Source organism: Microchirus variegatus (genome assembly GCF_963457635.1).
Source record: "Microchirus variegatus genome assembly, chromosome: 4".
In the NCBI taxonomy this organism is placed as follows: domain Eukaryota; kingdom Metazoa; phylum Chordata; class Actinopteri; order Pleuronectiformes; family Soleidae; genus Microchirus; species Microchirus variegatus.
The window spans coordinates 22,260,370-22,281,716 of NC_139805.1; the positions used below are offsets into that span (position 1 = coordinate 22,260,370).

Here is a 21,347-nt window from a genome sequence, read left to right on the forward strand (position 1 = left end):
ACTAAAGACTAAAGACAGATCCTTCAAAACCATTAAAATTCAGTATTTTTTAATCATTATTATTACTTAGATGATTTGACAACCAGGAAACTGTGTGTTCCATGATTCCAATGATATGGAGGTGTACAATGCTATGAATATAAAGTCACTACAACACTGAAGATGGTTTGTCATTACATCTATGAATACGGCTGCTCTTTAAACTGACCTATGTTGGCATAGTGACAGTGTTTTACTGTTGTTTCACCGCTTCTGCACCAGAGCTCTTGTTTGTCAGGAAGAAGAAGGCGGTGTCAAATATCAGTGGCTGGTTATGTAAGAACGTCAGCACCTCTGTACAGACTCAGAGTTGTTTTCTTCTCTCTCTTTTCCTTTTTTTTCCAGGGCAGGTATTGATGATAAAAGAGTGAACACAGGACATTATACAACCACATGTGATGAAGTGAGAAGAAAAGCACACACCATCCTCTCCTGGTGTTGTTTGGCTCAGCTCTTTAACCATGTGGCTCTTTAACCTTCTGTTGGGTATCGACCTCACAGGGCTGCTCCTGTTTCTTTTTCTTTTTCTTCTGGTAACAGATTTCCTCAAAAATAGGAATCCACCAAATTATCCTCCAGGGCCACTGGGTCTGCCCTTTGTGGGGAATTTCTTCAGTGTGGACAGTAAACATCCACACATTTACTTCAGCAAGGTAAGCACTGGACTCTAAAATCTGTTGGAGGATTACTAAATATTTTTGATGTTTGGTTTTCAAATAATGCTTATATTTTACATTTTTGCCTATATTTTCAATTTTTACCTATATTTTTCAAATATTCAATTTATATTTTACTGATAGAGTTTATGATCAGCTCAATATCCACAGTTGAGAAATTTCTATCAGGTTAGTTGTGTGCTATAAAATATCTAAAGTTTTGCCAAACAACACAAAATCATGTTGTTTTTTTTATTTATAAATATATATAAATACAATTTATTAAATGTGTTTTTCGCTCTGACGTCGTACATGACTCATTCCGATGGTCTTCTACCTTCTATACACTCATCACTGTTAATATTTCCAAGTATTTTTGAGAAAGAAAGAATCTTACTTTCAGAATCTGATTAAAAACTGTCTTTAAATACATTATAAAAAACACATTGAGCTCAGAGGTTTTGTGTTTTCTTAATTTAAATTGGATGTTTGAATCTATACATTGTTTAACCAGGGAGCTTCTCTCTACTGTTGCTGGTCTGGGGTCAGTTCACTAAAGTCTGTCACTGCACTGAAATTTTTGTGAAAAATAATCATCTGATCGGTAGAGAACTGCAGCAGTTCATCTGGGCTCACCACTGTTTGTCCCTCTCTGATGTCTCCAGCTCACCGATGTTTATGGGAATGTGTTCAGCGTCCGCTTCGGCCGGGACAAGATGGTGTTTTTGACCGGGTACAAGATGGTCAAAGAAGCCCTGGTGGCGCAAGCTGAGAACTTTGTGGATCGACCGTTCAGTCCAATGGCCGACAGGTTTTACTTAGGCACAGGTGAAAAGATGTCTCTCTTTATTTTTGTCTCCTGTTCAACACAAACCACTTTTCTCAAGTCCTTAACTCTTCCTCCTGTGCATGGTTGTGTGTAGGTGGTCTATTTATGAGTAATGGTGAACAATGGAAGAAGCAGCGGCGTTTCGCCTTGTCTACCTTACGCACATTTGGCCTGGGCAAAAGCATCATGGAACAGAGCATCTGTGAGGAGACCAGATACCTGCTGGAGGTGATGGAAAAGGAGAAAGGTGATTCTTAAAGACATGGTGAGATCATAACAAAGTTCATAAACTGCATCTTAACAGTGAACTCTTCTTCTTCAGGTGGACCTTTCAGCATAGCCGTCCTCTTCAACAACGCTGCGTCAAACATCATTTGTCAAATGGTGATGGGGAAACGCTTTGACTACAGCGATCACAACTTCCAGATCTTGCTGAAGTATTTGTCTGAGGTTCTGGTGCTGGAGGGGTCCATATGGGGTGTGGTAAGTCAACACACATTTTAGTTCAATACTGTGCAGCGAGACATGCACTCTGTTAGGCTTGTGGGAGGAACCCAGGTGGACAACATGTATGGTCAAAGGTTGATTGTTTGAAACTGGTCCAGGAAATGGACTGAATTTGCTGTCAACATGAAGATATTTAATCAGGATCTCATGGAGTCAAAGTTTGCAGGAGTCGGATGCAGTCACAGTTTTTTAGACACTAAACCAAACTGACACAACTCGCGAGAGTTCGAGAGTGAACAGTGATACGACATTTAATTACTTTAGTCTGTTGTGTGACATTTCCTTATCAACTATCTGCCTTCATAGACACCATAAAAAGAGGCGAATGAGTCCTGTGGCAGACAAAGCTATTTCATTTAGATTTTAAAGTTCAAGTTTTTTGCGGTATTATAAAAGTATTACAAAATGCTGCAGCATTCAATAAGGAGGTTGAGATTATTGCATACAAAAAACTAGCCACCATTCTCTACACTCCACAACAACAAACTGCTCATCCATCCTTCTTCTACCACTTTATCCTCCACATGAGGAAGGGGGAGCTGTGCCAATCCCAGGTGACAGAGTCAAAGGCGGGGTCATACCCTTGATGGTGCGCCAGTCCATCACAGGGCCACATAGAGACAAACAACCATTCACTCTGACACTCATGGTCTAATCCCCAACGGGAGGAAACCTGAGAACCACTGTTTTCTTTTGCGCAGCTGTACGAGTCGTTCCCCGGCGTGATGAAGCACTTGCCAGGTCCTCACAACAAACTCTTCTCCAACTTTGACATCCTTAAAGACTTCATTCAAGAGGAGGTCGAGAGGCACAAGAAGGACCTGGACCACAACAATCCTCGCGACTACATTGATGCTTTCCTCATCGAAATGGCGAATGTATGTGAAAACACACACACAAACTTGTTTCTATATCTTAGTGAGGACACCTCACAGGCATAATGTATTCCCTATAGCCCCTTACCCTCACCTTAACCATCAGAACTAGAGTATTTTGGCTGCTTTTTTCCATTACTATGTGTATAGTATATAGTATATACAGAGGGTATAAGGATGTGAAGGATGTGAAGGATCTGAAAATGCTGATAATGTGACTGTGTAAACACATTCTCCAGGTCCTCATATAATAGCTGCTTGATTCCCTTTATGCATTTCTGAACAGCACAACAAGTCTGACCTGGGCTTCACTGAGACCAATCTGACCATGTGCTCTCTGGATTTGTTCCTGGCTGGAACAGAAACAACGTCCACCACTCTGCAGTGGGCTTTGGTTTACCTCATCAACAACCCTGACGTCCAGGGTAGGTGACACACTTCTGACTTCACTTTCATCACAGCTCACTGCGCACTTTAAATCCACGGAAACTGAGCAATAATATAACACAATTAAAATGGAAACACAACGATATACAGAACATACAAATATTATTCCAGACCTGTACTATACTAACATCAATGTTTAGAAATCAAACAATGGTCTTCCTCACCAACTCTCTCTTTGGGGATCTCTGATGATTATGTTAGATGACAGGTCCAAGCTGACCATGCACAATTTTAAACATTTTCCAACCCTTCATTTCTTGGATTTCCAGAAAAGGCCCAGGCAGAGATCGACAGAGTGATCGGACAGACTCGTCAGCCCAGTATGGCTGACAGACCCAGTTTGCCTTACACCGATGCTGTGATCCATGAGATCCAGAGGATGGGAAACATTGTTCCTCAGAATGGCCTCAGAATGGCAGCCAAGGACACAACGCTGGGGGGTTACTTCATACCAAAGGTACGTCTAACATATGATATGATATGAAGAAATGAGAAGTGTTGTTGTTGTTGTTGCAGCATCACTTGGTGCTGACCTGTGAGTGGTGTTTTCTAGGGTACAGCCATAATGCCCATGCTGACCTCGGTGCTGTTTGACAAGAATGAATGGGAAACTCCAGACACCTTCAATCCTGGACACTTCCTCGATGCTGAGGGGATGTTTGTGAGGAAAGAAGCTCACCTCCCCTTCTCTACAGGTAAATCAGATTCTTCAAAGTATTTCCTTTTTTCTGGGCTGTGAGCTCCAGAATCACCACCTTGAAAATCATCTTGATGTTCCTGACACTGATCACTGGTCTGGTCTCAGTGTGGTGATTTTGATGGACTTGCTGTTTTCTGCTGTTTGGCAACAATGATGACTAATCAGATTGACAAAGCTACTACTTAAGTACTTGGTCATAGCACCAACAATAGAAGTGCTCTCGCGGGACTTCCAGGCAGCAGATTACCTGATCTTTATAGCTCTTCAGTCCAAATCTGAAATGTTCCCAGGCTGGAGATGGCAGTTGTCATGCACAACAGTCTCCTATCTGCAACCTTGATCGTTGTTAAATCTAAAGACAGTCCTGACACCTTCTTTAAACCTGTGCCATAGTTCCTTCTTGCTGTCTGGGGAATATTTGACCTGTCGCAGTAATGATGATCTACTTGGACCTAAAGTTTGGGGGCACATATTTTTGCCAGTTCTGGACTCATCTCGCATCTTGACACATTCGATATTTGATGTTCATTGTCGTTGCCAGTAGGTCTGTCCATGTGGAAATCTCAACATCAACCCTCCACCCCCTCTTGGGGTGTATTCTTCTTGACAGTTTTGTAGCGATTGCCGGGGTCTTCCTAAGCCAAACCAGTCTACAAAATGCACCTTGTGGTCTTACGCTTTCACTCTGTGTGTGTGTGTGTTTGTTCTTCAGGGAAACGTGTGTGTCTTGGAGAAGGCCTGGCCAAGATGGAACTCTTCCTATTTTTGGTAGCTTTACTCCAGAGGTTCACCTTCTCTTCTCCTGATGGAGTCGAGCTGAACACAGAGGGAGTCACTGGTGCGACACGAGTGCCACATCCCTTCAAGGTTCACGCTAAAGTTCGCTGAGCTCGGCAGCGAACACCGAACCAAAGGATGTTGTTGATCCAAAAAAAAAAAAGCCAAATTCATTATTTGTTGGTTTGTGTCTTATTTCAGGCCATTAATACTACTGATGCTACTATTACTACTACTAGGGTGAAAGATAATTCAGAGTTAATGCGAGGAGGATGAGAGGGCTTTAACTGTGATGAAGAAGGAAAGGGAGGAGAGGATGAGACACTGGGAACATAAGAGAGGATCAATATATCTGTGTGCAGGTCCAGAGAGTTCACTAGGCTTGCTAGGCCTGAAAAGTCAACAATAATATATCTGAGTTAATTCTATAATTTATCAGGAGCTAATATTGGAGAAAAGTGCACTGTGGTTCAATAAATATACAAAATCTGTCTGGTTCTCCTTCAGGCATGAGAACCATTCCATGAAACTTAAAGAAAACACTTTTAATGTGTTGTTGTGTTTGGAAATTATTTTGCTCTTTTAAAATTAAAACAATATAAATGTCAAAATCCAGGAATAGCATCACTACTCTTTCCATTAAAACTGTCATGGCCCCAGCGTGAATAAATGCACAATATTAGCTTCAATTAGTATTAGTTTCAATTCCACTAGGTTTCATCTAGTTAGATGATGGCAGTTGTTTATATTTGGTTGTCTTTGGTTATCTATGTCAGCATTGTCCCATGTCTCTTTTTGTCTTGTATGTTGTGATGGTGGTTATTTCCGTCACTGCAAATCAAGTTTTCACCTCGAATAAGAGTTAGGTTTCTGAATCTTAAATAGTTCATGAATTTCTTCAAGGAAAATAAATCTGCAGATTCTAAGAATTTCTATTGTTCTTCTTTTTCTTTTTTCTTTTAAAGAGGTGGTCATTGGCTGAGAAAAAATCTTGAGAACCTCTGCAGTGGAAAGCACAATTACCCGATTACTAAAAGGCCACATTGTTCTGCGACACACTCATGTCATTAAACTGTGCACACATAAGCCCTGAGTCAGCTCCAGCACCAGCCCATCATCTCTAACCAGGGACAAATGTGATCCTAATCAGTCATTCGGCTCCGACTCTTGTTCACAATGAGGGGATATTATTTCTTCCTGTGGCTCGACCTGAAGGCACTGCTGCTCCTCATTGTCACTATCCTCCTGTTGGTGTATTTTCTCAACAAAAAGGACCCACCTCACTTTCCTCCTGGACCACCAGCTCTCCCTCTTTTAGGAAACATCTTCAGCATCGAAGTGAAGCAACCTCACATCTACCTGTCCAAGGTAAGGCCGAAAGAATCAAGACGTTGTGTCACGCTGTTTATCTGATGTCCAAAAGAGGAACATAAATATTCATCAATAATTATTCTCTATATATAAAATCACAATTTTATTTATTTGCTGTAACATTAAGTGTATTAAACAATGTCAAAAGGACCAGATATGAAGTCATGGGGTAAATATCTTGTGCTGACAAAGTGCATCTCACCCAGAGTCACATGCTCGACAAAAGGCCACTCATTCTCCGCGTCTGCATTCACAGCTTGCTGACGTTTACGGAAATGTGTTCTGCATACGTCTGGGAAGACACAAAACAGTGTTTGTGTGTGGGTGGAAGATGGTGAAGGAAGCCCTGGTGACACAGGCCGACAACTTTGCAGATCGGCCCGAAAGCCCAATGGTGAACAGAATTTATCGCGGGAACTCGGGTGAGTCACACAAACCTGGTGGTGTTTCAAGTAACTAACCTGCCTCTCTGAGTGCTGCCTGATTAAAGTTCGCTTTCCTCTCCATCTCAGCTGGTCTGTTCTTCAGTAATGGAAAAGTTTGGAGGAGGCAGCGGCGTTTTGCCATGGCCACGTTACGCACGTTCGGCCTGAACAAGAGCTGCACAGAGCAGAGCATCTGTGAGGAGAGCCGGCATCTTCAGGAGGCCATGAAGGAGGAGAAAGGTTGGCAAAAACAACAGGAAAGACACAGCAATATTATGTGACACACAATTCTTTAGAACCCAAAATACACTGGTTTCCATTAACACTGCAACACATAAAATCACATCACTCTCTGATTTCTGTGATGGGCCAACAAGGCCTTCAAACTGGAGAAAACCAGGGTCCACAACCCTGAGTGTGTGTGTGGGTTTTCTCCGGGTTCTCCAGTTTCCTCTCACAGCCCAAAACATGCAGATTTGGGCAAATTGGACACAAATTGACTGTAGGGGAGTGAATGGTTGTTTGTCTCCATGTGTCCCTGTGATGGACTGGTGCACCATCAAGTGTGTGACCCCGCCTTTTTACCCTATGTCAGCTGGGACTGGCACCGGTGACCCCCGTGACCCTTATGTGGAGGATAAAGTGGTTAGAAGATGGATATGATGTGCTTCTTGACTGCGTATTTTTGAACTGTGGATGTGACAGCCCTACAGTGAACTCAGACTGAACACTATTCTATTCTTCTGTTCAGGTGAGCCATTTGACCCCGTGCCCCTCCTAAACAGCGCCGTAGCAAACATCATCTGCCAGATAGTGCTTGGGAGACGGCTTGACTACAGGGATCCTGACTTTCAGAAGCTGCTGCAGAATCTGACTGAGATGGCGTATTTGGAAGGCTCCATATGGGCTCTAGTAAGAGATAAGAGCTGCACACTCATGATACAATATAAAAATCAGGGGGTGTCTGTGTGTGAGAAAACATTAGGACAATGTGGTATGAAACCTTCTAACAAGGCTCTAAGAATTTTACATGATTTCAAAATAAGACAGTCGTGGATGAGATTGTGTTTCTGGGCGTCCTCTATGTGCTTTCTCCATAGCCATCAATAAAACACTACCGTAAAAACATAGACAGCCCAAAGCAGTCTGTGTGATACTGACTACGTCATGTCTGAATTACTTAAATTACCCATAAAAAGCTTTTTCTAAGGCAAAAAAAACCCCCCTAATTTTGAAGTGATTATACACTAAACAATAAACCATTGCATGTTACATATTGGACCTTTAGGAAGCAAGGAAAAGGTCGATCTTCTTCACAGGAGCGATCCTTGCTGGAGAAAGACCCAGAGCAAAGTGAACACTCCACATTTATGCTTGAGCAGCTCCCTCTTCGCATTCCTCCAATAGACAAAGACTCTACCTTCAGACGGTGCTTTCACATCTCTTTGTCTACTGTAGGCATCGGGGAGCTGGCTCCCTGCTGGTGTTGCGGGAAGGTGCAGGCTAGACACAATATACAATACACTATTCACAAAGAACCTGGTATTCTGTACTGGGTGGGTATCGGTGTTGGACAAATGTAGCTCTGAGACAGAGAAATGTAATTTTACCATTACAGGTACTTCTTATTTGAGACTGGACAGCAGATTCCAATAACTAGTACAACACTAGACAGTGAAGGTAGTAATTCTAAGTTTAGGATTAAAAAAAACGATGAATGAATTTGCCCTCTGTTGTTTCTCTAAACAGCTCTATGAAGCGTTTCCAGACCTGATGAAACGCCTGCCAGGGCCTCACAACAACATCTTCAGCAACCTGAAATCTGTGGAGGCCTTTATCAGGAGAGAGATAGAAGGACACAAGCTGGATCTGGACCCGAGCAACCCGCGAGACTACATCGACTCCTTCCTGACAGAGGAGAACGTACGTACGTCTGTCGTTTTGTGCCGCATACGAAGAGAAAACCTCTTCCCCTCTCGCGAACCGAGCCGTGTGATTGATTTGTCCTTCTGCAGCACAACAGAGGCAGTGAGCAGGGCTTTGAGGAAGCAAACCTGGTTCTGTGTTGTCTGGATCTGTTCCTCGCTGGCACCGAAACCACTTCGAAGACTCTGCAGTGGGGCCTGATCTACCTGATCAAGAACCCTCATATCCAAGGTTTCCTACAAGTTACTGATTATGATGGATTTTGGATATGTGTATAATTGATGAATATCTCTAAGTAACTGAGTGCTGCCCCTGCATAAAATGAGTCAGGTCTGGTAGTTTTGCTTGACAGAGCCTACAAATAATGTTACATTGTTTCAACAGAGACGAAACGTTTATATTCGTTGATGTAACGTTGATATTCATTATTTCACCTCTCAGACAAAGTCCAGGCAGAGATCGACACAGTGATCGGACAGACCTGTGAGCCCACCATGGCTGACAGAGCAAACATGTCCTACACCGACGCTGTGATCCATGAGATCCAGAGGATGGGAAACATCGTTCCTCTGAATGGACCGAGAGTGGCTGCCAAAGACACAACACTGGGTGGTTACGTCATACCAAAGGTAACACACAGTGAGAGTCAAGAGAAAACACAAGTATTCTGTAGTTTTACTGTGAGAAAAGTTCCAAGACAACATTTTAAAATGCCTAATTTCAGAGAGTAGAAAAGTGTTCTTCTTGTGATGGAGTTATGCTGGACTACATCCAGTATACGTGCATTGGGAGACCTTTGCTCTTGCATCTGCTTGAAAAGCTGAATATCTTTCAACTTCTGGGCAGAGCAAAGCGACTGACACATAATGTAGTTGTGCAACACTTGGCACTGCTCCAGTTAACCCTTAGAACACAGAGCAGCTCTACAGCGTATACAGATAAGAATATAAGAAAGTTCACATGGCTCATTTTGCGGTCTATTTTTTGTGACTTCTGCACAATTATTGCTACTTCATATCACTACTAAAAAGGCGACATAAAATGAATCATATCTTTGACTCAACACATAAGACAACAAAAATAACACATCTTGTCAAGCTGAATACGTGACCTGTGAACACACACACACACACCCCGGATGTCCATATAAGGAGTTGTGTATTATTCCCACAGCAATTTACCATGGGTGCTCACACGGCATTATGTGTGTTCAAGGGTTACTAAGCATTTTAAAACTTATAGAACTTGTAAATTATGTATTGTAAAGTTCAGTCATTTCAAAATTTGATGTCAGCAAAATCTATTTTAGGACTGTAAACATTTGAAATACAATCTACTATGTAAATCATTTTGTTTTCAATGAAATTATTGAAAAATTCTTGCTCAATTCAAGCCAAACTGTTTATTTGAATGTATTCATTTTAGTGATATACTACAGTAGATGTCAAAGGATTGAAAAAATACTCAAATACAGGGTTTCACTGCATGTACTCACCCCTCCACTACTGCCAATAAGCAAGTTTATGTTGCGTGCAGTTATTCGCCTGTGGCTGAAGATGGAAGAGCAGATAACATTTGACACAGTTCATAGCTCACTGACGTTGCAAAGATAATACGTCCATGATAAGCTCAAAGTCAAAGTCGGACCAGTTAATAAGACACTGTATTTTTTAACCTAGACAACAACTTGTAAAAGGTTTCTGGTGCTTGAATGGAATCCTATACATGTGTACTGTATTTAAACAGAAGGTTGTTTGTTTTTACAACAGCTTACAGACCTGGTGATGTTAACGTAAAACAATGGTTTCATCGTGATTTGTGCAGGGAACCTTAGTGATGCCCAACCTGACGTCTGTGCTGTTTGACAAGACTGAATGGGAAACTCCAGACACGTTCAACCCCGAACACTTCCTTAACGCTGAGGGAAGGTTTGTCAGGAGGGAGGCGTTTGTACCTTTCTCTGCAGGTAATAATAATAATAATACATTTATTTATATAGCACTTTCCATCAACGTGCTTTATATTACAAAATAAAAGCATACACCATAAAATGTACACAATAAATCACATACACAGTATAAACAGTATAGAAATTTAAAAAACAGGAAAGGGAGAGATAAAAAACAAACAAACTACTAATTAAGACAGCATAGGAGCGCGCAAACCACACATTCAACTCAAAAGTCAAATTTTACATAATTAAGCATGGCTGCAAACTGCAATCTCACAACTAGAAGCCACTAAATCCTATTTGAATTGAACGAATTACTGACACACCAGCCATGAAACACCCACCAGTTATTATCTTAAAAATAATGATCACTGCTTTATCTTATACTATGACAGTCTTTTCCAAGAAGAAACTTAAGATCGTGTTGCCTTATAATAACCTGCTCAGCCTCCCACACCAAAGTCCATAGAGAAAATCAGTGATTTTCCATCACAGCAGACAAGAGTTGTTGAACTACTGTTGCCTCCATGATTAAGCTCATATACATTCCTCCTCCCCAAGGACTGTGGTGAGGGGAAAGTAACTCACTTAATTTTCCATCGAAATATTGTGACAAATATATTTGTAAGATATAGATGTTATTAGGTGAGGCTTAAGTGGTTAAAGCCCTTTTTTCCTAGACTGGCTCCAAGTGATGGCAGTGACATTAGCACCAACTGTGTCACTACCTCATGGCATAAGAATTAAGTGAATCAGGCTGCAAACTGTGAGAAGGAAGTGAGAGTCGTGCTTGTTTTGGTTTTTTTCCAGGAAAACGTGCCTGTCTGGGAGAAGGCCTGGCCAGAATGGAGCTGTTTTTGTTCTTTGTCAGTTTGTTACAGAGGTTTTGTTTCTCCACTCTGGACGGAGTTGAGCTGAGGACAGAAGGAATCACCGGAGCCACGCGCACGCCGTTCCCCTTTAAGATCCACGCCAAGGCCCGCTGAACTCCTGCAGACAAAAATATACTACACCGTTCTGTACATTATGATATTCAATGGTGGCTCAGTTTCCTGTAATTGCCAAAATGTCAGTGTCACTCAAAGGCAGGAATGACACTGTCCAATAGAGTAAAAGAACATGTGTGAAACACTGATGCATCTCCAGCTCCCTCTACAGGAAATGGAAAGTAATGCATGTTACAGCATGCTTTTTGTTTGCCACAACACATAGTGGATGTGAATTAAGTGAACTATGAGAATAAATGTCATAAATAAAGTTCTGATTCTTGTGATTCTGACCTACAGCATTTATAAATGTGCCCTGGTGAAGTTAATAGAGTATGTAAACTGCGTCTGCTAGATGTAATAAAAAAATAAAATAAAATAAAAAAAAGTGATGTTTTTGTGTCAAAATAACACAAAAACATCATCGTCCTTTACCTTCAACAAAAGTTCCTGAACAGATGTCAAACATAAAGACAATTATTTTTTCATCATAGACCTGAGATTAATGTATCGGATTGTGAGACACACTTTTAGAAAAATTATTTATTTATTTATTCACAAGAAAAGTTAAATTTTAACCACATAAATTCCTGAAATTGCCTAATGCCTTCGTCTTTTTGTCCAGTTTTACATCACAATGAGACACTTCACATTTTCATTTAATGTGCTGTGCTACGTTTGATTGTACGTTTGATTAGATTTGTATAAATTCCACCGTTTATAGATTAGCAATCTAGAATCAGCCACTGCAAAAGAAAAACAATATATGAGCCATGACAACGCTAAGCCCCTTCAGTGTTACTGCACATAGTAACAAAACAATCGACAGCCACTTCACTGTGTGAGTGCAGCTGAATTTAAGACACACACACACACACGAGAGGCAGCACTTCTCTTCATTGCTCTTCACTCTCAAACAAGACGGCCTGAAAACGTCTCCATGATTAAATATAAATATACCAGCGACACAAATCACAATTCTCAGGCATCCTGAACCTGGCCTCAACGTTGGGGCTCAAAAGCTGGCGTTCAAATCATGTTCACATTACAGTTGTACAAATTTGGAGATTAGAGATAATCGTACACATTTTTCAAATCAAAGTTTCTTGAGTCCTGGATTTATGTTGCAGCGAGGATTTTTTACAGCTTTGAGTAAAGGGCGTAAAAAAAAACATACATGTGATGTCTGATGCCTGAACACAGTTGGTGGCCAGCACCTAAATATACAGGGGAGTTTTTCTTGACGTATTACTCTATTCGCTGCATAGTACAATGGCTCTGAATTTACATTTCATTGGCATTCAAGTAACCTTTTTTCTTAAAAAGCCACATTCATATATTTTACCAGCTTCAGCTTGGACTAAAATGTACATTCCACTCATTCCATATTAAAAAAAACAAGGCTAAATAGATTAGAGCGAGTGTTCAGTCGAGCACAGAGCAGTGAGAAGTCTGTGATGTGGATGGTGTGTGCCGCTTCAGCGAGTGACGTGACCAGCTTGTATGCTATGACCACAGGTGAGTGACTTACTGTACAGAGTTGAGTTTAAGTACTGCTCCATCCACGTCAGCTAACCTGCAACAACCTTCCTGAGCGCTGAGAGTGGATTTGTTTAAGGTCACTTGATTGCTCACTTGTAGGCTCACTAAATAATAGGTGAGAGCTTTTGGCTCTGTGATGAGGTCTACTTGGAGGCAGTGGCAGGCACGTTGATGGAAAGCGTCCGGCGCGGTGCGTTCGAGACCTGTCGCTGCTGAGACAAGAAAGACTGGCCAGGAGACAGCATGGAAGCCGTGCGGCCGCCAAGGCGCGACTCGATAGCCAACTTCTGAAAGTTCAGACTCTGAGGGCAAATAAAGAAACAGCATTATGACCATTAACTAGTGCTGGGCATGTTAACGCGATAGCAGCGTCAACGTTGACGCACAACGCGTTTCCATGACGACTGACCGGAAAAAGGTCAACGGTTAAAATGAGTCGCTGGTTATTTGTAGCGCTGTTCTTTTCGCTTAATAAACAGACCGCTCCAGTTCGACTGTAGACGTGGCGCAAAAAGGAGCCAATGCAGCTAACGGAGCCAATTGGTAAACGGTGCCTAGACTCCGGTGTCATGGCACGTAACCATGACGTCATGCGTGTCTTTTCCCGGTCAGTCGTCATGGAAACGCATTGTGCGTTAACCTAGTGCCCAGCACTACCATTAACCCTTTTGTTACCAGTCTGAAGGGTCCATCACATGCATACTTCTCATTACCGTAACTCCTAGACCGTTTGTGACATCTAGAAAATACAAAAACTATGAACTGCGGATCTGTCCAGGGTGTGATCTGGCCTATCACCTGAGATTGGTAAAGCGGTAGAAGACGAATGGATGGATACCGGAAAGCAGAGAAATAGAGCTTTGCACCCATATACTTTTTATTATGGTAGCCCTTGGGACTTGTGCGGAACAACCATCCAATCACAGACAAGATTCACCAGCGTGTCACACGCTTGTGACGTCAGCTTCTCATTACCATATTCCTAAATGGTTGATTAATTGCCAAATATTGAAAGTCAAAGTTATTTTGGAAAAAACGAGCAAAAAGGGGCAGAAGCACTCACTAATTTATACTTTTTTGACAATGCTACAGCCATAAAATCAATATAAACCTAGGCAGCTTGATTATCTTGATGGTCATAAGAGGGTTAAAGCTGTAGTGTCATCTTTGGACTAACTTTGGTTTGTCTTGTTACTGGTGTTAGCATTTAGCTCGCCCAAAACTTACTCTTACAAATATACAGCATTTCATTAACAGCTCTACTCATACGATTTACAGTGAATATTCATGATGCTGTAACAGACAACACAAAACTAATGTCATCTTACCTTGTTATACCAAGCTGTGACGATCAGTTTCTCTTCATACTCTCTGACCTTAGCCTGCTCACATTGGCGCTAGGAAGCAAAATAAAATGTGTTGGTTTCAGCCAATGGAGAACAGTCCTTCAAAAAACATCCAGTATAATCATAATAAACGTTTATTTAAAAGGACTGTTGTCAATCTCAAAAATGCAAATTTACTTCTAGGTTGAGCATCTGCTTCTCCCGCTCTGCCAGCTGGTTCCTAAGCGCCTGGATCTCAGCGGTGGCTGGATTCAGTTTAGGGTCCAACGCTCGGATTACCTGCGGGTTAACGACAAAGTTGTTCTGTTAGGTATTTGTACGCTGCATCCTTCATCTGAAAATGGACTCAGCCGAGCAATGCTATCAGACCTGACTGAGGGCGCATTTGTGTGTATACAGCAGCAGTGCAGGGGGTGGGTGGAGACAAGAAGCGATTATGAAGTTAAACTTCTGAATGGTCAAGTTTTTGAGCAGTGGAATTCACTTCTGAAATGTTGTGTTTTCAGTCATACGCTAACCTGTTTGCAGCCATCTTGTTTTACTAGCACAATTCTGTCATTTGCACACAATGGCTTTAAAGTAGTGTAGTAACACAGCTAGAATGAAATAAAAACAATAAAATCAGAGGCACTCACATTGCGAGCTTTCTCCAGGTACATCTTGTACCTCTCTTCCATGGCCCGCATGTCATCGTCCTTCTTCTTCAGAGCAGCCATCAGCTCATCCACCTTCAAAGCTAAAAGAGACGGTTTTCATTGTGTGGTCTCACTGAAGTCATGAAGTGTGTCTCTCTGCGGACAAATGATGTGATGTGTGACACGAGGCTTACAGGTCTGAGTGTTGTCAGGCTGAAGGTCCTCCAGCAGCTCTTTCTTCTTCATGATTTCATCCTGAGCCTCATTCAGCTGCACCCTGAGAAAACACACGCCCTTTCTTTACTTTCCTCGACTTCGTTTTGTCTCCCTCTCAACTTGGAAATCACTGACCGGAGACTGAAACTTACATGTGTGCGTCCAGTTTCCGCTTGAGGTTTGACTGAAAAAAACCAAAAGGAGGCTTTAAAGCATCTGCAAACACCAAGGCTGCATTATACTGTAAATAACAGAGTATACTGTACATACTGATAGTTAACTTCCATCTGCAGGACATAAAATACTCTGAGCTCGTCTCAGCAGATACACATGCGTCTCAGCAGATACACATACACACCTGAGACAATCTATCCCTTTCTGAAACTCTCTGTCAATATAGAAGTATATTATTGTGCTAAATGTCCTACTGTCTTTTAGAATTTTAGACTTTTTAAACTGCCCTGTGACTGATCAAAGTCTCCAGTGATGGGTTAACTAAATCACGTTTACTAAGCCTTTAGTGTCTAAATGTATATATTTCTTGCATGACATCATCCCAGCACCAAGTTTAACTCTGCTAGCCCTTTCCTCTTTTACTGTTCCATTGCACGCTTGGAACACTCACATCATCTGGCTTGGCCGCCTGACTCTGCAGAGCCTTCTGGAGGTCCTCCACCTGCTGCTGCAGCTCAGTGATGCGCGCTCGGCTCAATCTGCAGAACATGGAGAGAAGAAAATGGAATCGTCTCACTACAATAACAAAAATAACCAGGTTAAAATGTATTTTGCTAATGTCCTAACCTGTTTTCTGTATCCAGTTCACTACGTGTCTTGTGTGCCTCCTCCAGCTGACACTGCAGGGCGGCGATCCTCTCCCGCTCAAATTCCTCCTGCTGCACTCTCAACATCTTGTTCTCGTGCTGCAGTCTGATGAACTTTTCTCTGAACAGTCACACATACAAAGTCAGTGCTAAGACACACACACACAAAGATTATTGTATGTTGTAAGGAGAGCGTCTTACCTGTACTCAATAGGTATCAATTCAGCAGCCAGATTATCATGGCTGGGGCTGCTGGAAGGAAGCATCCCTATATGGAAGATGAAGCTTTAGAATATCAAAGTGGCGAGGACTGTGTTCATATTACCAGCCCCATTGTTCAAATCTTTTTATTATTATTACAACAGATCTCCTCCATTACCATTTGATTTTGGCACACTGTTCAAATCATGTCACTTTTAATCTAGAAGCACACATGAATGGGTTTCTATATCTGATCTGAATCACACCAACAGAAAAATAAGTTATCCTAGTCTGGTAATCTGAATGTTGGCAAGAAAACAATGAGGTTTATGTTATTAGTTCAAACCTTGTAGAGAAATACCTGCTTGGGAGAGTTGGTGCTGTTGAGCCTCAGTGCATCGTAGCTCCTCGTTGATCTCCTTAAGAGAATCTCTTTCCGTCATGACCCTCTAAAGGAAGAGATACAGATTTTAGTGAGTGAAATCTTTTTTTGCCATTTCTTTGCAAAACATCAACAGTTGGCCCCACCTCTTTCTCCTTCATCACAGTTTCGTGCTTCTCCTCAAACTTTTTCATCTCAAAGGCGAGGTTGTCTGCTCGCCTCGATTCCTCAGACAATTTATTGTGTAGCTCCTGGACCTTAAAAAAGAGACATAGAAACCAAGCATCAACAAAGGCATGTTTCTATTATCACGTTGTCACATAAGAGGGATTTCGGAGTAGCGCGACTTCAATCTATGGTTCTAACATTACCTGGCGCTTGTATGTCTCCAGCTGAGCACGGGCAGCGTTGGCCTTGCGGAGCTCTTCCTCCAAGCTGACAGTGTTTTGCATGTAGGTCATGTTATTCTCCTCCAGCAGCTTCATCTGCCTCTTCAGATCGCCCAGATTCTCCAGTTTACGCTTGTAAGTTTCCACTGAGGCTTCCAGTACTACCACTCGATCTGTACAGTTCCTGTACGGACACAGTGACACAATCATCATCATCAAGGCCTTGACAGGCTTCAAAGTTGGCAGGTGACTTACTAAGGGAACCAGTGTGTGCAGTGCTAACTTTGATGTTGTTTGGATAAGAAATGCAGGAGATATTGGTAGAAATGCAACAAATCCAACTTTTAAAAGATCCACTTCCACACACAAAAATACACATACGGGTACTGCACTAGTTTGATTAACTAGGGAACTTAAACACAGAGTTACCATTCCCCTAGACACAGACCTCATAACATCCAGCTCATCTTTGAGAGCTCGAGATTCTTCTGCCAAGCTGGTGAGCTCGTCATTACGGTGCTGAACCTCGATCAGCTGCTTCTCCAACTCTTCGCAGTGGATCCGGTAGTCGTCCTTAGCAGCCTCCAGCCTGAAGGATGTGAAGTATACACATCTTTAACGAGTCTTTCTCAACCATTACAAGGTCGACGCAGCACATTTACGCAGAAAGCGACAAACCTGAAGTTCTCCTCCTGCAGAGTCTCTAGTTGCTGCTGTAACTGACTGTGTTTTCGTCCTGAGGGCGTGCTGGGGTCGTCGAATGTGTCCAGCTGATTGGCCCGGTCAGTTAGGACGTCGTTCTCAGCCAATAAGCTGTTTCGCTCCTCTTGGAGTACAGCCACCTGTGCGGGTTCGACAACATATGAATAACCCATCTCACAAGTAAGAGTTTAACGTTAATGTTAAATTGCTCTTTGGTCGGTTATTTCATGCAAAGCAGAAAATTTGAGATGAAAAGAAAAAAAGAGTCGTTCTCTCATAAAACTGTCTTCCTCTACCAGCTGTTAAAGCAAACAGTGCAGTTTATCTAGCAAACATGTTAACACTTTTATTAGTCAGTTCTATTTTAATTAAGACTCCTCCCCCTAAAAGTATATTTTAATCAACAGACAATGGTCCATCAACTTGAGATTAACTTGTGATTGTTTAAAATGTCTAAACTAGACACAAACAACCTCGAGTTTCTGAAACAGACTTTATCAAATAACAAAACATTATGATTAACATGGCGCTCAATGCAATGAATGATTTGTAAACCTGAGCTAAACATGAGCTTATAAAATTAGAACTGAAAGCTGATCAAGAATAATATTCAGCACAGGGACAATTCTTTAAACCTATAAAAAATCAAAGATGCATTTTGAAATAACGTGATGTTGCTTTCACCAATTGAAGGAATTATTATTATTATTATTATTATTATTATTATTATTATTAATAATAATAATAATAATAATAATAATAATAATAATATTAATAATAATAATAATAATGCCAAAAATTAAAACACGGATGCCAATCAATCCATCTGTTAGCGGAGTTAGCGTCAACATTTGAGCAGTTTGTTAAGATGCGTTTAGTTTCAGCCACGTTGGACTTACCTCGCAGCAGAGAGAGACGAGCGAGACTGGGGACAGAAAAAAATCAATCTGTCGAGAGTCCAGTGGAACAGATGATCAGTGACTATGCTGAATGTGGTCTGTGTGTACAGTGCACGGAGAGGCCCACTGGCAGCGGCAGAGCCAGCAGAGCCCAGACTGTTTGATCACAGTCCTTCTGCCACAGCAGCTCCCAACAATGGGCCCAAGCTTTACAGCAAAATAAATGAACCCAAGGCATTTGATTATGTGTGTGTGTGTGCTGCATATTCACCTGTATGTCCAACTCTTGACAGCGCTGGGCTAGAGCTTCCTTCTCAGATAAAAGTTCCGCTAGATCCTCCTGGGCTTTTTTTAACTGGACACATGAAGGAAAAGTTAAACTAAGAAACATGCACACTCACGTTCTCACACACACACACACACCGAGAATCTGGAATTCTGCAATTAGGCCTTTATCACAGCAGCCATTTTGAGAGGTCACAGCAGGGATTTCACTGGTTTTAGTCCTCAAATAAACCGTTTTCATGGCAGACAAGAAAAACAGGTATAGTATGAGAATCATAGTAATGTTCACAGTGGTCTCTGTAGTAATAACACTGACCTGCTGTTCTACATCCCCTGACAGTTCTGCTCCAAACGGGGTCATGGTCTCTTTATTCATGAGCTGGAAAGAAAATGTGTCACTGGGTTTGTTTTACACACTCATTAAAAACAGAGCTACTGCTGAAGTTACTCATAAAAAGGAACAACTGCTCGACCAAGCCTTTCTGTACATTTTTATGAATCTCTAACATAAGAAAAAAGAAAGTTATTTTAAGTGGGGCTGACCTCCTGGATGGCTGTCATGACAACATGCTGCACAGACTCCTCCAATGTCATGATGTTCTGAATATATTCTGTCAACAGAGCGAGAAAGAGTCATGAAAGACATGATTCATTATTTGTTTTTCCTTCTTTAAAATGTACAGTTACACTGCTCAGCAGGAAACTGCTGTTGTCAGTAGCTTAGGAGTGGAGTTAGTTCACCAAGATAAGCAGTAGGTGGCTCCAAATTCCATGTCACCAAAACAAGAACAACAGGGTGCAACTTCATGACATGAAAAAGGAGCAACATGGTGATGTTTCATTGTTGCTTCAAGTTATTATTGTGGTAATATTCTGACCACAAATGGGGAAATGTTTAAGTCACTTGATTTCTTCATACTCTCTTTTAAAGCTGCCTTTTATGGATCCACTTACCCTTCCCTGCCTCGTGCATAAAAACTTCAATATGATTTTATCAAGAATTGCAATTTCAGTTTCTATTTGGGTGTTTTTATGCACACAAAACAGGTCGATAGAAACCCACCTAACACACCGTAGATATACAAGCAGTGCCATACCTTGTTTATGCTCACATCTGACAGCACAGCCCAGTATGAGCTGCAGTAGCTTCCCGAGGTGAACTGGGTCCAAACGCTCTGCGACCAGGGCCAAATCTGGCAAAGGGAAGTTTGAGATCTCCTGTCCTAAGACCTGATGGGGCAGAGCGAGAGATAAAAACATACTTAAAGAGTTACGGTGCTAACATTAGTGTTCACACTGCCATTTTTACATGTGTGAGCAGGAAAAGCACAGGTGTTACTAAGCATATCAACAATGGCTGTGCTCAGTTCATGCAAGTCAGAAGAGTGTGACAGTGAGCATGCATGCTAAAACTGAAGCACCTCAATGGAGCTGAGCCATTATTCATTTGATTATTTAAACCTGTGATTTATTTATTTTTATAGCAACGTGCCAAAAAAAGCAAAATGGGAACATATAGCGTAAATTAAACATCAGTTTCAACAAAAATTGAACATTAAAATATGTATAAAATATGCATACATAATAAAATGGTAACTGCATATCTAAGTGACTGGAAATATCATACAGATATTATATTATGAGGACTTCACAATATCCCAACCATAACATACAGAAAAATTATAGGGTTCCAGTACTTTTTTCTTTATGCATTTCACCTGGGGCACTCTTTGCACTACTTTAACTCCCACAAGCATCGATTCAACACAAACAGCCCGACTCTCTCACGCTTGTTTTCGTCTAGTCGCTTAGAAACTGAGCCTACCTCATTATAATAATCAACCACCATCTGAAGGATCTTCTTCAGGTTGTTCATCTGAGGAGATCAGAAACAGAGTCAAATGATCTGTGGAAAAGACTCATTTGGGAGGAAAAAAACATGTAGATTTTGGGGATACGGTTCAGGAAAATATGACGAGAAAAGTCCAAATGAGCACATAAAGAACCAGTGGGTTTGGTTTGGCACAGCATGACTGTACCTTCAATCTCCAGTTGCCCTCAACATCTGTTTTGATACGACCAAGCCATGCATCAGAAAACCATGCTGGGTCTCTGCCACACACAACAGAGACGCGCACACAAAGTAATCGGTCAAAAACAGCTGTCTCAACAACAACAGCGCAACAAATGAATTAAAAGCAAATCATTACTCTATGAATCTTAATGTTCAAAATCACACAATATGATTTTCTGTATATGTTTTTTTAAGGTGGAATAAGTGCAGCTAATCATTTATCCTCAGCTTTGCTGATTCAAGTAGCCAAAAGTGATGTTTCTGTAAGTTTGTGTGTGTGTGTCCTCACATCTGATGCAGTGCCTGTGATATTGCTGATCCAGTGGTCAGTTCCTCTATTGTCGTGCAGGGTGCAGGAGTGTTAAA

At 41.5% G+C, this 21,347-nt stretch overlaps 2 protein-coding genes across 2 annotated transcripts in view; one reads left to right on the forward strand and one right to left on the reverse strand.

The window, feature by feature from the left end:
• Nucleotides 1-500: 500 nt before the first annotated feature.
• Nucleotides 501-11,568, forward strand: LOC310926140 (uncharacterized protein; the record flags this gene model as incomplete). The annotated part of the gene is made up of 18 exons (XM_083888241.1): nucleotides 501-692; nucleotides 1,361-1,523; nucleotides 1,619-1,771; nucleotides 1,847-2,007; nucleotides 2,733-2,909; nucleotides 3,193-3,331; nucleotides 3,623-3,810; nucleotides 3,907-4,048; nucleotides 4,766-4,936; nucleotides 5,981-6,198; nucleotides 6,458-6,623; nucleotides 6,714-6,866; nucleotides 7,378-7,538; nucleotides 8,376-8,549; nucleotides 8,642-8,783; nucleotides 8,994-9,181; nucleotides 10,377-10,518; nucleotides 11,314-11,568. The coding sequence occupies 18 exons, from the start codon at nucleotides 501-503 to the stop codon at nucleotides 11,487-11,489; spliced, it is 3,006 nt and encodes a 1,001-aa protein (XP_083744367.1). The 3' UTR covers nucleotides 11,490-11,568.
• Nucleotides 11,569-13,174: 1,606 nt separating this feature from the next.
• hook1 (hook microtubule-tethering protein 1) overlaps nucleotides 13,175-21,347 on the reverse strand; it is a gene marked incomplete at its 3' end in the record, with an annotated part of 9,946 nt that continues 1,773 nt past the window's right edge. The window contains exons 2-23 of the mRNA XM_083887983.1: nucleotides 21,271-21,347; nucleotides 20,947-21,019; nucleotides 20,733-20,783; nucleotides 20,005-20,137; nucleotides 19,451-19,518; nucleotides 19,224-19,286; nucleotides 18,894-18,977; nucleotides 18,623-18,670; nucleotides 17,700-17,863; nucleotides 17,470-17,610; nucleotides 17,004-17,205; nucleotides 16,779-16,889; nucleotides 16,612-16,699; nucleotides 16,251-16,317; nucleotides 16,030-16,170; nucleotides 15,854-15,941; nucleotides 15,381-15,412; nucleotides 15,207-15,289; nucleotides 15,013-15,113; nucleotides 14,555-14,656; nucleotides 14,360-14,428; nucleotides 13,175-13,333 (exon numbers count right to left, since the gene is read on the reverse strand). The exon at nucleotides 21,271-21,347 is cut by the window's right edge and continues 9 nt beyond it. Coding sequence (XP_083744109.1) covers nucleotides 13,175-13,333; nucleotides 14,360-14,428; nucleotides 14,555-14,656; nucleotides 15,013-15,113; nucleotides 15,207-15,289; nucleotides 15,381-15,412; nucleotides 15,854-15,941; nucleotides 16,030-16,170; nucleotides 16,251-16,317; nucleotides 16,612-16,699; nucleotides 16,779-16,889; nucleotides 17,004-17,205; nucleotides 17,470-17,610; nucleotides 17,700-17,863; nucleotides 18,623-18,670; nucleotides 18,894-18,977; nucleotides 19,224-19,286; nucleotides 19,451-19,518; nucleotides 20,005-20,137; nucleotides 20,733-20,783; nucleotides 20,947-21,019; nucleotides 21,271-21,347 — 2,145 coding nt within the window. The remainder of the gene's footprint in view (nucleotides 13,334-14,359; nucleotides 14,429-14,554; nucleotides 14,657-15,012; nucleotides 15,114-15,206; nucleotides 15,290-15,380; nucleotides 15,413-15,853; nucleotides 15,942-16,029; nucleotides 16,171-16,250; nucleotides 16,318-16,611; nucleotides 16,700-16,778; nucleotides 16,890-17,003; nucleotides 17,206-17,469; nucleotides 17,611-17,699; nucleotides 17,864-18,622; nucleotides 18,671-18,893; nucleotides 18,978-19,223; nucleotides 19,287-19,450; nucleotides 19,519-20,004; nucleotides 20,138-20,732; nucleotides 20,784-20,946; nucleotides 21,020-21,270) is intronic.